Raw genomic sequence first — 14,914 nt, 5'->3', positions numbered from 1 at the left:
AATGGAAATCTGTGATCTCAATTCTCAATTCATTCATTCCCCACTACCCCAGATGACTTTCAACCATGCCTTCCTATCATAAAGAGTCCAACCAAAATGTAACTAAAGGCCTTTTCTAAATTTATCTTAATATCACAAAATACCTAAGGGAGCATTTGAACTTTTCACATGTTTTCATTCACTCTTGCTACATAATCTTTTTAAATCCAAAATCAACAGTGTCCTTTAGCACACCTTTTAACTTTTTCAAAGAGAATTGTAGTAGCTGGAGGTTCACCATGTAAAATGTCACTTTCCCTTGGTTTCCATGAGGGGACTTCCTTATTCTCCTTCACATAGAAGCTCCCCAGTTCCCTGTTATGGTCTCAGATATGTAGAGGCAAAGTTGCCCTAGCTAGTACTTAATGTTTTATTTTTTCACATTGTAGAGTTACATGAAAGCATGAAAGAAGAAGAAAATTAAATTGTGGAAAAGTTGGAGTGCTATACAACTACATCAGAACACCCCAAGAGCAATAAACAGAAAAAAATATTATATAGATTTTCCCATTATTTATTTTTTAAAATCTATTCTCATTACAAATGATCTATGGACTCTGATTCTACTATTTCCATGTCGATGGAGGAGGCAGAAAAAGCACTTAAGGTGAAACTAGGTGTACAATCAAACCTAGCAATACCACCATATTTTTTTCAGTGAGTCCTGAGGCAAAAGCAGAAGCAGCAAATAGGGGTGACAGACAGCAAAGGCTACACACATTTCAAAAGAGGAAATGAAATGGTAACTAAAGAGGGAAGCTGGAGAATGAAGAGCTAAACATTGTAGCAAAGTAGTGACCGGGGTTTCCAAACAGCATGTGGAATCCTGCCTGAGTTCTGAGCACAGCAGCTGAGATGTTCCTAGAGCACCAAGCACTACTGACAAGTTCTCTGGGCAGTGGAAAGAATGGGAGAGTGGCTGCTGATATTCCATGGGAGAAATAAGTACCAAACTGAGAACCTGAGTTTTCCCTCCTCACCTCTCTGGTCAAGACATTCAGAAGATAATTTCAAAGCTTATTCTGTTCCATAAAATTACCTTTCCATTTTCTTATGAATTTCTCTAATTCCATACCTACTTACACACACATATGATACAATCAATCTAATTGCTGATGATCTATATGCTACCTCATTGGCAAAGAGGAGTGTAGGGAAAAAAAAGGAACAATGTTTGGTATTGGTAGACAGAGATGTAAAAATCAATAAAGACAGTTCTAATGCTCCAAAATGCCAGACTTTCTCCTAGCTAGGAACTGAGTCAAACTGAGAAAGAATCTTATCTGTTTGATTAATAATTTTTGTATACTTTGTAATTTTTTAAATTTTTCCAATAGGATGAACTAAATTAGATATGGGTTAATTTTTTTTTCTTTTCTCTTCCTTCTCCTCCTCCTCCTTTTATTCTTTTTCTCCTTCTTCCTCCTCCTCCTCCTTTTTTTCTTCTTCTCTTTCTCCTCTTCTTCTTTCTCCTTCCTCTTCTTTTGTCTTCAATTTAAGAGGTTTCATTTTTTGTTGCAAAGAACAAATCTGGGATGTCTCTACAAGTGGTCTCGCTCAAATTCTCTTCAATTGATCAACAAATAGGAAGAGAATGCTCTTTGTAGAGCTACAGACAAACCTAGAAAGGAGGAATTTCCCAGTGGGAGGAGAAAAGGGGTGACTAATCCTGGCCAACAATATCATCATTACATCTCAAAAAAGAGAGTATTTCATCCCAAGCAGTCATTTTCATTTTAACTCAAAATACATATCCAGATAGGTACATCTTGTTACACATATAAGTCATCATTAATATAATTAGCACTTAAGAAGATGAAATTAGGACATGATCAACATCACAAAGAAAAAATACATGCTGGATCCAACATAATTTTGAAGGAACCAAAGGATCATCTTTCAGACATCTCAAAGGAAAGAAAAAATGGAAAAAGAAACTAAAAGCAAAATTATCACCCCAGAAGTCTCATCCAAAAGGCAGCAACAACTATTGACTCATATGCCTATCATTTCCCTAATGCAATATTCTCTAATAGTATGTATCATAACTCATCAAAACTTCATCGTATGTAACTTTCATGTTCTTCCATAAATCTTCCACAGGAAGTATACACAATATGTTGAGATCCTTCCTCTAGGTATATATTAATATATATATGTTCTATATATAATATGATATATATATAAAGAGATATTAATATATATATATATATATGTATCAGAGGAAGTTCTTCAAGTAGGTGAGATGCTAAAGAGAATTTATGAATGAGAATGAGCAAATATCACATATGAGAAGGTACAGACAAACTACAAATTATATCAGTAGAGTGAATATCCATAGTGAAATCTTAAAATCACTGAAATACCATTAACATCTGTTTAGATTCCCATTTAAATATTAGTAGCTAAGATATACAGAACAAAAGTCAGCACAATCCCAGATATCAAAGCACTCACATTGCAAAATAAGACAATAGATGTGGAAATATTTAAAGCCCATCAAATCTACTTTGATTTTGAGAGAATGGTGATACTCCAATGTTCTAAATTTAACGGGAGCTACAATATTCTAGCATAGAAACAACTTCTTGTAATCTGAAACAAGATAGACAAATTTCAAGATGACATTCCTTGATAAGTTTTGCTACTGTTGTTCATTCATGTCCAACTCTTTGCAATATCTTTCAGGATTTTCTCGGCAAAGATACAAGAATGGTTTATTAGTCCCTTCTCCAGCACATTTTACAGATGAAGAAACTGAGGCCAAAAGAGTGAAGTTATTTGCCTAGACTCACACAGTCTGGGGCCAAATTTGAATTTAGGATGGAGAGTCTTTCTAACAATGCCATCTATCTGTCCTATGCATCTAACTGGTGCTACATTATTCAACTAGAGATTTAATAAGATTGCATGCTCTATATGGCAAGAACCTAAAACAGCACCCAATAAAGTTAACAAAATCTTGAGCTGCCTTGAAAGGCACAGAATCTAGTTCTGCTATATTCTGTCTTGTTCAGAGAACATCTGGAATACTCTATTTAGTTCTGAGCATCTTTTAGGTTCAGAATCACAAAATCTCAGATTCAAATATCAATTCAAACTGTATCAGAACAAGAATATCTCCCTACAAACGTCCATTCATTCTTTACTTAAAGAGAGTAAGAATTCACTACTTCCCAACAAAGCTTAACATTTTTTAAAGTAGCTCATTTAGGAAGTTTTTAGACCAGAGCCTAAAATGTTTAGTCATCAAATCTTTACAACTTTGAGCTAATTCTGTTCCTATTTCTGCTTCCTAGGGCCAAGAAGAATAAACATATTCTACTTGCCATCTTATTTACTTCAAATAAATAAATATACTTTTCACATCCTCCCTAAGTCTTCTCCTAGATCAATATTCCTAGTTATTTCAAAAGCTACTTAACATGACATAAATACAAGACCCTTTATCATCCAGATTGCCTTCTACTGAACAACCTTCAAATTATCAAAGTCCCTTCTTAAAAGGTACAAATATGGCCTAACTAGAGGAAAGTAAAATTCAAAAATAGCTACTTAATAAGTAGCTACTGTTGACAAGACACTTTACTAAATAAGTTTTCATTTGTACAAGACAATTCTCCATGTACATACCTATGATTTCCTGTGATAGACAATCCATGTCCCCACTTCGCACACACAATCTCATCAGATTCAAAGCTAAATTAAAGAGATCACATACTCTACCAATCTCATTTTATCAAGAAAAAATGGAAATGTGGTCAAGTTAAATGAATAATTCAAAGTAACACAGATAGTAACTTAACAGATTTCTACTAAGTTGGAACTAAAAGTTTATTTTCTGCATTAAGCCCTTCCCTAATGCTCCATCAAGGTTCTATGTAATTTTAACCTCTAAAGTTCATCTTGTACTCCAGAATATATCATTTTGCCATTATTGAAATTCCACTCTGAAATTGTTTTTAATAAATTTGGTTAGTTTTTGTGAGGAAATGTGTGTCTGTGTGTGTGTGTGTGATGTGTGTATGTACATTTCTGTACTCATATCAAGTTCCTAATGAGAGAGACCGTGTTTTATTTCTTCTGTATTCCTTGCACTTACCCACCAAAATCTATTACAATGCACCCTGCTAATACAGGACAAATACTTGTTAATTAATTAGTCAAATCTACAAAAGAAGAAATTCATTATTCCACAGATGAAGGAGTCAATTACATACAGTAGGATTTTGTTTTAGATAAATATTTATGTTCAGCATCTACAGAAACAACTTGAAACTGACTATGTCTGAATGCAGATTATAAACCAAATATTTGGTGCTTGCCAGAAATGAGTGGCAGCGTGTCCTCAAGCACTAATGTTTTGCTGCCAAAAGAGGGGGAAAAAAAGACAACTGAAATTCAAGTTTACATAAATGGATTTTATAATGTAAAAATAACATTCCTTAGTCAGTTCACTACTACATCTCATGACCAGAGATCATCAATACATAAAGTGTTCTTCATCAGTAAATCTAGAAAAACTTAACAAAAAGATAATTCAGACCCAATCAATAGATCATCTTGAAGTAATTCAACTTAGTAGGATTTTTTGTTTTGTTTTGTTTTTAACTCTTGGTAGAGTCAGAATTTAATATTACACTAACTATTAAAGGACTCCTTTGAGTTTTCATCATTATTACATTCTTTTTTGAATGAAGGTAATGTTAGCATCCTATGCAATGAAATATTGCAGATTTATGCAATAGGAAGAGAGCTGGACAGGTCTCTCACTGGTCATTCTTTAGAAGCTTTTTCACAAAGCCGAGTGGTGAAATCCCTGCATCCTGCTTCACTCTTCATAGAATTGCTAACATGTAGGATTCTGCATCTGTGGCTACTATGATTACTGAATAATCATAGAAGCCAAACAAGTCATGTCTGTCACCAGTGGTATGAGTTTATAAATTTCACAGTCTATCTAGGGAAAGGCAGTTAGTCTACAAATAGAGTAAGGCCTCTCCCAAATTCAAGACATGATGTTAGTGATATTTGTGGTGACAAGGGGTTGGGGTGAGAGAGGAAGCAGGAAACAAAGGGAGGAGCAAAGAGGACAGAGCTAACTTTCACAACATTGTTGCATGAATTTAGCTGACTTTTGAAGGAAACAAGGGTCTCTAAGTGGTGAAGATGAAGTGGAAATAAAATGACAAAGACACAGAGATGACAGATAAAGTACTTGTATGTGAGGAAGAGCAAGAAGGGCACTCTGCCTGAGGAGTTAAGTTAAGTGCAGAGGAACTTAAGTAATGTAACAAGACTGGAAAGGCAGGTGGGTTTTAAATACAAAATCCAAGAGTTGATATTTGATGCTTAAAGGCAATAATGTGCAAGTAAAATGTATTGAGTAGGACAGTGTTATAATCAGACCTAAACTTTCAGAAAATCAGTTTAGTAGCCATGGGGAGAATGTTTTAGTGTAAGAAGACACTTGAAGAGTTAACTGAAGCTCAATCAGAAGTAATGTGAATTGAACTATTGTGGTGGCAAGATCTGGCAAATGACTGGAGAAGAGAGATGAATAAGAGTGAAGAGTTGATACTAAGATTTTAGATCTGAGAGAAATAGGAAAGTTCAGAAGGGTATGTTTATTAAAATGTCACTAAACAAGGACTGCAGTACTGACAATAACCTCAAACTATTATGTGGATCTTTCTTACAACCACTAAATATGGACATTCAAATGGAGATAACTAAGGACAGAATTTGAAACACTATTAAATGATATGAATATCATTCCTAATGGTTTCTTGCCATGTTAAATATATTTTGAGGACTTCTTTACTAGACAATTATTCATAACAGGAGACAAAGGCCTGCCACAAGGATTTAGTTTTTAACTTTGCTTCATCTTTACTTTTTATAGCAATACTGTAAAATGTGAAAATGTTGCTTCTTGTATTTGAAAAAGTACTAGAGCAATAGAAAATATAGGACTGAAATGATGAAATCTGATCTGTTTAACCAGTATTGTTTCTTTTTGAAGTAAGTTTCTTTACAACTAGAAGTTTTAAATTTACAAGAATAGGTTTTTTTAATAAAGCTATGTAGTACTTTCTTCCCCAGCAACTTATAAAAACAGTTTCTATATTGTATTCCTAAAATCCCTCCCATTTTTCCTGAGTATAATTAATAAAGAGTGTTTTTACATAAAGACAAAGAATGCATATCAAAAGACAAATTAAATTTTCACCAAAGATGAGCTGAGCAACACCAGAAAGCCATATACACCAAGAAACCTGAAAGACAATATCACAACAGAGTACCAATGGGCAGACCAAGAGCTTAAATACTATTCTCTGTTCATAATACCATAAGCACCCATTGTGTAAAAAGCTTACAAAATAGATAAATTCAGAAATGGCTGATATGAATTAATTAATGAATCTTTTATCTATACAAACCTCTACTCCAGGATTTATTTTATCTAGTAAAATTCTTTGAAATGTTTTGAAAAACATCAATTTATTAAAAAAAATTCATATGTGTAATTTTGCAGGAACATTTATACTGTCCAAGTTAAAATACACCTTTATCTTCATTAAGCCAGCCTCTAAAACTATATAAGTCTTTCCCATTGTTTACCAAAATAAATTTCAAAGTATATATGACTTAGAGTTAGAAGGCAACAATACAAGCAAATTAGAAAATCCAGGAAGAAATTTTCACAACTAGAATTAGAAGAGTTTGTGACAAAATGAGAGACACAAAGAATCATTCACAGATCATAAAATAAAGAATTTTAATTCTATAAAATTAAGAAGTTTTTCTACAAAGAAAACCAATGTAGTTAAAGTTAAATAATAAACAAGTAACTGGGGAGAGAATATTTACAATAAGTTTCTCATATTACATGTGCATACAAGATCTCATGTTATATGTGTATATATACATACAAAAACATAAAGAATTGGTTCAATTTATAAGAAAAAGAGATTCCCCAAAAGATATTCAAAGAACATTTAACAAGCAGTTTTCAAAACAAAGATACCTAAGATATCTACAATCACATAAAAAAAAAAAAACACTACTAATGTATAAAAACTAGAGAACTGCCAATTATAGCAACTCTGAGATTCCTCTTCATACCATTAAGATTAGCAAGGATGACAAAGAAAGATAACAATTGCTACAGGGGTTGTAGGAAAACAGAAAAAACTAAAGAACTGCTGATAGAGTTATGAATTGGTACATACATTCTAGAGAACAATTTGTGACTATACTCAAAAAATGACCCAGAGAAACTATTACTTCTAGGACCATACCGCTGAAGAAGTCAAAGAAGAAGCAGCTTTAGACAGCAGCTCTTTTTGTAATACCAAAACTCTAGAATGAAAAGTATCCACCTATTAGGAAAGACTGAACAAATGATGGTAAATGAATAGAGTGGACTATTATTGTACCACAAGAAATACACCTTTTTCAGAGAAATTTTGGGAAGATCTCTATGAATTGAAGTAGACTGAAGTGAGCAGAACAAATGATTTATGCAATAAGATAAACATAATTTTTTTAAAGACAACTCTGAAAGACTTGAGAATTCTGATCAATAAATTACCAAATACCAGAGATCAGAAGATGAAACATCCTACCCATTTCCTGAAAGTGAAGAACTCATACTACAGAATGAGACAGACTTTTTAGATATGGCAAACATGGGAATTTTGTTTGATGATACATATTTGTTAAAAGTCTTTTCTTTTTCTTTTTTTGTTATTCAGTTGGGAAGAAATGGGATGTGCGAAGATGAGAAGATAAATGATAATTTTGTTGAGAAAATAATAATTTAAATTTTAAAAATAAAAATAAAGCTATACTAATCAGTTATTAACTACATAGGAAGTGTACTATAAACACAATTTTAATTTAAAAGAATATAAATAACCAACTCTAAAAGGCTTCAAATGGGTCAAGTGGCCTATAAAACATAATGAAGGAAAAAATGTATGCCTATGCTTTTATATGAAAGTCATATCTTTTAAATCTTATGTAGAATTTTTCCATGTAGTTTTTTTTAAATAACTAAGCTTTTCTTATTATTCATATAGATAAATCCACATTCAGCTAAAATTGGGTTAAAAGTAAGATAATGTTCACTGATTCACATTTTTTTCCTGAAATGATTGCAATCAACTCAATTAATTTAAAATGTATCAACTATCTGGTTTAAATTATAATATTATCCAAAATAACCTGTGGATTTCTTTCTACCCAGAACCTTCTAGGACAAGTTTACTGGTTTATTAAAGCAAAAAAGGAAAAAAAAAAAAAAGAAAGCTATGACTATGACTAAGGAGTATATGAGTGTACTGTGTGTGTGTGTGTGTGTGTGTGTGTGTGTGTGTGTGTTTGAGGGACAAGAAAGGAAGATATGAGAAAAGAAAAATAGCAAATAATAAAACATCTAAGATAAAATTCCAAATATAAATATATAATTTTGAGATTAGTTCATTATTATTCACACTTCTCTCCATTAGTACAGATAATTGGCATGATTGTACATTTTCTTGACTCTATTGAGAGGCTAAATCATTACTTAAAAACATCAATCATTCTACTAACATCATTCCTTACTAAAAAGCTTTCTAGTGAAATGATAGTATACTAACCTGTCTCCCGTTAATGGCAAAATAATGGTTGCTTGAGAAGAAAACACTATGAAAGATAATCTCATCCGAGGGCTGAAAGATAAGAAACCAGATGGTTAGATATTTGAAAAAGAGGTAATAATATAATATAGACATCCACAGAGTGTATATACATATAAATGCATACACACATATATATTCAAGGAACCCTGTTTTAATGTATATACATTTACATATTTTAGATTTGTTCATATACACATATTTACATTTAAACAGGCTTCCTTGTATGATCTGAGTCTCATGAATAGTCAAGACATGGTACTAAAGTTAAAAACAGCTGTAGATTCAAGACATGTACTAGTTGTGGGACCTTGAGCTAGCTCACAGTCATTTAATTTTCCAATATCTCGAGACAAATGTTTATGAGTCTAAAGTCTAGAGAGTTGCTGAACCCTTTTTCTGTGAAAAAAGTTTCCACAATAGAATTTCTCTCCAAAGATGATTCCCAACCCTATGGCCTTTCCCTCCCCCCAGTATACTTTTAAACTGTTACTACCATCACCTAAGTTATATGGGGTTTTGTTTTATTTTTCTCTATAAATGGTATTTCACTATGATCCTATACTCAGAAATATATTACACTAGGGAAAAAAATCCCATGCCAATATCAAATTCTTTTGCAGGAAATGTTTTCTTCTCTGAGTTCTATTAATCATAATTTATCAGTTTCTTTTGATAAATGATTACCAGTGATACTCAATTCTGTCCAACAAAAAAATTTGACTAAATAGTTAAAATGCTAACAAATACCCTCACAAAATCCCTCCAGAACTGTTCAAATTTAAGTGAACATGAAATCAAACATTTAAATACTACAATGAAAAATATGAGAGAGAAGTGCAAAGCACATTTTAAATTACACTATTCCAGTCTTCCTGATCCCAGCAATTATGCTTCCCACAGGAAACAATTCTTGCCATCATTTATATCTAGCCAACAGCAGAAACATTTTTTTTTTTTACATTTTACAGAATGGTTCTTACATGGGAAACTCTTAATGAAATCATTATTGAAAATCTAAAGTTGTATACTGATTCCAAAACTCATCTAAATCACTCAGATATGCTTTTTAGCAATCTTTTATCTTCTTGGCATAGACTGTTCCCATCCTCTTTTATCAGATGGTTAGAACTAAGGAAATGAGTGTTGTATAATGAACTCTATGTTAAAGAAGACTGATTTCTAGAGCAATTCAGATCATAAAGAACATCCTGTTACAAAAAGTATTCAATTCAATCCAACAAGTAGTCATTATATACAAGGACAGAGTTCTGGGCATTAGAAAAAGAATGACAAAACAAGTCATTCCCATCAAATAACTTTCATTTGATTGTGGGGGAGAGGGCGTAGAATATAAAATCATCGATTTAAAACTGAAAGAAACCTTAGAGGTGATCTGATGAGATCCTTTATTTGGAGATGAAGAAATTGAAGCCCAGAAATTAAGTAATCAATTAGGCCAACATGAAATATATTTTAGAACTGAGATTCAAATTCAGGTCTTTTTATTCCAGATGTTGACACATACAAATATTTCCACACAGGAGAAGGAGAATGAAAGAGATCTAGAAAGCCCTTATTTAGAAGATTTAGGAGATGCCTCGGTTATATGTTTTGAAGAAAACTGGGGATATTGAAGAAAACTGGTGTGATTCTCATTTGAACCTTTCTTTCATCAGTTGCTTACTTTTGGTGACTCAGCTCCTTGATAAGGAGCAAAACTTGATTTGATGGAAAATATTAGTTTGGAGGCATGGATTTTGACCCTCTCAGGCTAATGCCAAAGAAAATGTTCTTTTTTTTTTAAGTGTTAAATAAATTAATTATTATTATTACTGAATAGAATCCAATCTATGTTGGATTTTTTGGATTAAAATCATTGGATTGAAAAGAATGTTGAATTTGTAGTCAGAGTAACTAGGTGTTTATTTGTTGGCATGAGTCTGAGTAAGTCATTGATACTATCAGAGAGCTAGTTTCCTTATTTGGAAATGACAGGTTGGGACTAGATCACCTGCTTGTTTCCTTCAAGGTTCTAAGGTTCCTCCTATTTCTATGTCTATCCATGAACTCTCACTTGTTCCTTTCATATGAGTGTAGACCTATTTTTAAATTTTCTTTTTAAAAGAAATATCTATTTATTTCACTTTCTCATACATTTCCACAAGGCCACCTTACTGTATTTCAGAAACTGATCAAAAAAAGTGTTAAGGTTGACTTTCCAAAGCAAAAGTATAGATGACTTTTCACGGACAAGCAATAAGCATACATTGTTTTACAGGAACAGGCTGATCTGCTGCCAATAATGAAAAGCATAGATTTCCTAGGCTTCTACAGATTGTTTGAAGTTACTTGCAAAATGACTTTCAAAATGTTTTGATCATCCAAGCCTGCTTTACAGAAAACATTTGGACTAACAAGAATGAAGGAAGTAATATTTAATGATACAGCTCTTCTTCATGTCCTTTCCATTAGACAGTTAAACTTCCAGTAGTCTACTGCATCTTATTTAGCATGGCAGAGGGTGGGGGGAACCTAACCAATTCAGATATTTTGTTGGTTACTTTTAAAGAAGGAATGCTATTAGGAAGTTAATCTTCTCTCAAGATAACTTATGTACAGAATAAGTTGGGTTTAATAGTATTGCTTTTTATAGAAGTCATTCTTTTTAGAGTGAAATTTACTGACAAATACAGAAGAGTTAAATTTTAAGAGTTAAACACACCCACACATTATGTAAACAAATCTTTTCTTTCAACAGACACACAAAAAGGGCCTTTTTTGGTATTTGTTTAGCAACACATGTTTCAACACTCTTTCTTTTAATTCAGAAACTCTAATATGTTAAAAACAACTTGATAAAAGAAATGTATTTAATGATAAAATGTTTTGAAATATGTAAATGAAATATAAAACAAAAGCAAACTGGGAAAGGAAAAAACATTTGAGATAGCATTGAAGATGCTGCTACAAAAGTCTCATACAAGTTTCTGGCATCCAGTAAAAAATTCGGAAACAACCAAAGACTAGGTATAAATTAATAAAAAGAATTGATAAATTGATTTCTCTTCCTCTCTCCCTGAAGCTCTTTATTGATTGTCAGGGAGGTGGATCCAGTTCAGCTATGTCTTAAGAATTCTGGAAATCAAAATAAATTAATACTCTGAAACAGTGTCATCATTGATTTCTTCAGATAAAGTTCTGCTTAGTGTCTTCTTTTAACTATTTATTTCTAGCAATTTTCTATTTTCTTTGATGAGAGAGAAATGGAAGTACCTCACAAATCTGTCGGTAAGCTGTTTAACAAAATTGTAGATCTCGATCCAGTTTTGTGCAACGCTTCCAGATCTGAAAATTACACAAATTGAAACAATTAGAATGTGACCTATGAAGGAATCAAAGCATAGTCTTGTTATACTGACATTTCAAACTGGTTGTTGCTTCGATACCGAATCAGTTAAATTTATTAGTGCCTCGTCCTTTGGGTATTTAGCAGGGATTACATTAAGTGGAGAGAAAACTTGCTAGCTCCTCTTTCCTAGAGACAGAGCTGTCCACTGTGTTGAACCGAGTAAAAAGTTTGCTTATTATCAAGCCATCTATCCTCTCGCTTTCCTCACTAGGAGACAAGAAACACTTTGGGTCTGGACTCTGGTGTATCTCTGGTGAAGTTTCAGTGCTAAGAATTTACAAACTGATCAACTTTAAGGAGTTCTAGCAGGAAGGGAGGAAACGAAGACTCCCTACCCCACCCCCACCTTGACTCCATGCTCGCTGGCAGAGCTGCCCCACAGGTCAGCCAAAGAGCACCCCTCACTTTCGCAAAGGTCTCAGGGTCAAAAAATTGGCCCCAAGCTAAGGTACCAGAAGAACAGCTTCGGCCAAGTACTGCTCCCGGTCCCGCCCTCCATAGAGGCAGAGAGCATTTAAGACTCTAGAGGCAGTTAACAGCATCTGACAAAAAGCAACAGTCTGTTTGCATCGCAGCACTCACACGCACACTTGACCGCCCGCAAGTCTCTCCATCCCCCACCATCAATCCCACCCGCACCTCCCACCCGCCCCAGAACCGCAGCGACACTGGCAATAGTAATGGCATAGGCATTGGAACTGACTTGTCCAGCACGAAGTAGAGGTCAAAGGCTCCGTTGCAGGAGGGCTGCTCTTCAGCTTGTGCTCGGGCCGGCCCGGCGATCAGTGGCAGTCCGGGGCCCCACAGCAGACAGAGCCACAACCAAAGCCAAAGGCAGAGCGGGCGGCCACGGGCCCCCATCCCGGCCAGCCTGGGATGCAGCCGCCGCCGCCGCCACCGCTGCTCCGCTCTCTGGCCTCCGCAGCTCAGTTCAGCTCAGCGGCGTTCCTTAATACAGCCCAGCCCAGCCCAGCCGAGCCCGGCTCCTCCTCGGGCCCGGGAGGAGCTCTGCCGCAGGACAAAGGGAGCCGGGGCCGCCCCTGGCCCAGTCCCCGCCCTCGTTCCAACTCCAAGTGTAGGGGCCGGGGAGTCCACGCCCTCCGCCCCAGAGGAGTTCTGCCAACCGCGAGGGAGGGCGGCCCCGGCAGCCCGGTCCGGCCCGGCCCGGGCCGCCGCACGAGATACAGCTGCGTCGGGTCCTCGGACGGCTCCTGCAGCTGGGCCCAGGCTGCTGCCCGGCCCCGCCCGCGCACTCGCAAGCCTCTCCAACTTTCCTCAACCGTTGCGCTACGCTGCGCTCCGCCCCGGGGCCCCTCGGTAGGAGGAGGCTGCTCCCGCTGGGACAGCTGTCCGGTTTCAGGACAGGGAACCTCTCATCCCCCCCCTCCCGACCCCGATCCCGCCCTCCAGGGGAGCTAGCATTTGTGTGCCGCGACGGGAGAGTAAAGAGGTTGTCGCTGAGCCCCGGAACTGAGTTCAGCGAGGGCCCGCTGAGGCTTGGCGTTAGAAAGTCGCTAGACTTGGGAAAGGGGAGAAAAAGTGCTAGGAACCGTTAAGTGTGATAAAAGAAGAGCCTGGATGGACCTCAGGGGCCAGCTGGTATTCATGCAGATGAGAAAACTCAAGCCCAGAAGGTGTACTGAAAATGTCCAGGGTTAACTGGGGGAACCCGGAAAGCGATAGTGTTGCATAAGGCAGAGTAACTAACGTAAACACACAACTTCAAGTTTTGCTTCTGACAGATATTGAATCGATGACCCCGGGGGAATCACTTGACCACTAACGGCCCGAGAGAAGTCTATAAATTGCCCTGAGGGCCTTTCCCTCCCAGATTCATTCATTTATTTATTTATTTAGATTTTTTGGACTAGGTGAGAAGAGGAGATTTTTTTTTGCCTCAATTGCTACTTAGTTTTCATCCCGGAATGGGTACGGCCTCAGTCATTTGCATATTGTGGCATCCCTCCCAGATGTTACAGTCTTTTGAGAATGAAGGACAAAAACAAGTTGCAGAGAAGAGACTTCTTTTGGTTGAAGAAATATCCCTTTCTCACACTAATTAAATTACAATAATTAACATTCATTTAATGTTCACAACAGTATAGAATGATGTTGCTATTGTGCCCATTTGACAGATATGGAAACTGGTTGAGAGAGTAAATCACTTAATGTGTCCTCACACAGTTATAAGTATCAGAGGCAAAATTTGAACTCCCAGTCCAGTACTTAACACTTACCACAATTTATAGCTTCATAGGTCCAATCCTTCAATAAACAATAGATGATCTATATAGCTATATATTCTCATCTATGGCTCCAAGAAGCCATATCATGTGTAACAGCTCACTAGTAGAAGGTCTTGAGGACAAGGAGTATTTCCAATTTGGTCCTTTATTATTATAAAGTTTTTATAAACGCTATTCAGCTTTAAGGAAGATAGGTTTAAGGTTGCACAAACCTAGCTAAAGCTTAAAAACTAAACTTTTTACTTAAAAAAAAAGGCTTCTCTTGGCCCATTCTAAAAAATTAGTAAAAATTTCTTTCAAAAGAAATGTGGCCTGGGTATCAGTAGAACAGAGAGAGAGAGAGAGAGAGAGAGAGAGAGAGTTCCTGTGTTTGAGGAAAGTTCTTTGCCAGGAGCTATTTTTTGTAAAGTAATAGTATGCTTTATAGATGCTGAACAGGCTAACTAGAGAATAAAGTATAATTATTCTGTCCTTGTAAATTAGAAGAATATCAATAGGATAATGTCTTGGCTTTCCAGTGAACTGGATTT

General features: G+C 35.7%; 1 protein-coding gene across 2 annotated transcripts in view; it reads right to left on the bottom strand.

Moving 5' to 3' along the window:
* Window positions 1–13,094, bottom strand: part of ANTXR2 (ANTXR cell adhesion molecule 2) — a 221,844-nt gene extending 208,750 nt beyond the window's left edge. For both annotated transcript variants that reach the window (XM_051966005.1, XM_051966006.1), the window contains exons 1-3: window positions 12,842–13,094; window positions 12,003–12,074; window positions 8,688–8,759 (exon numbers count right to left, since the gene is read on the bottom strand). In XM_051966005.1, coding sequence (XP_051821965.1) covers window positions 8,688–8,759; window positions 12,003–12,074; window positions 12,842–12,999 — 302 coding nt within the window. In that variant the 5' untranslated portion in view covers window positions 13,000–13,094. The remainder of the gene's footprint in view (window positions 1–8,687; window positions 8,760–12,002; window positions 12,075–12,841) is intronic.
* Between the last annotated feature and the right edge of the window lie 1,820 nt (window positions 13,095–14,914).

This window comes from Antechinus flavipes, chromosome 6, assembly GCF_016432865.1.
Source record: "Antechinus flavipes isolate AdamAnt ecotype Samford, QLD, Australia chromosome 6, AdamAnt_v2, whole genome shotgun sequence".
NCBI classification, from domain to species: Eukaryota; Metazoa; Chordata; class Mammalia; order Dasyuromorphia; family Dasyuridae; genus Antechinus; species Antechinus flavipes.
This window is presented reverse-complemented; position numbering and strand designations above follow the sequence as displayed.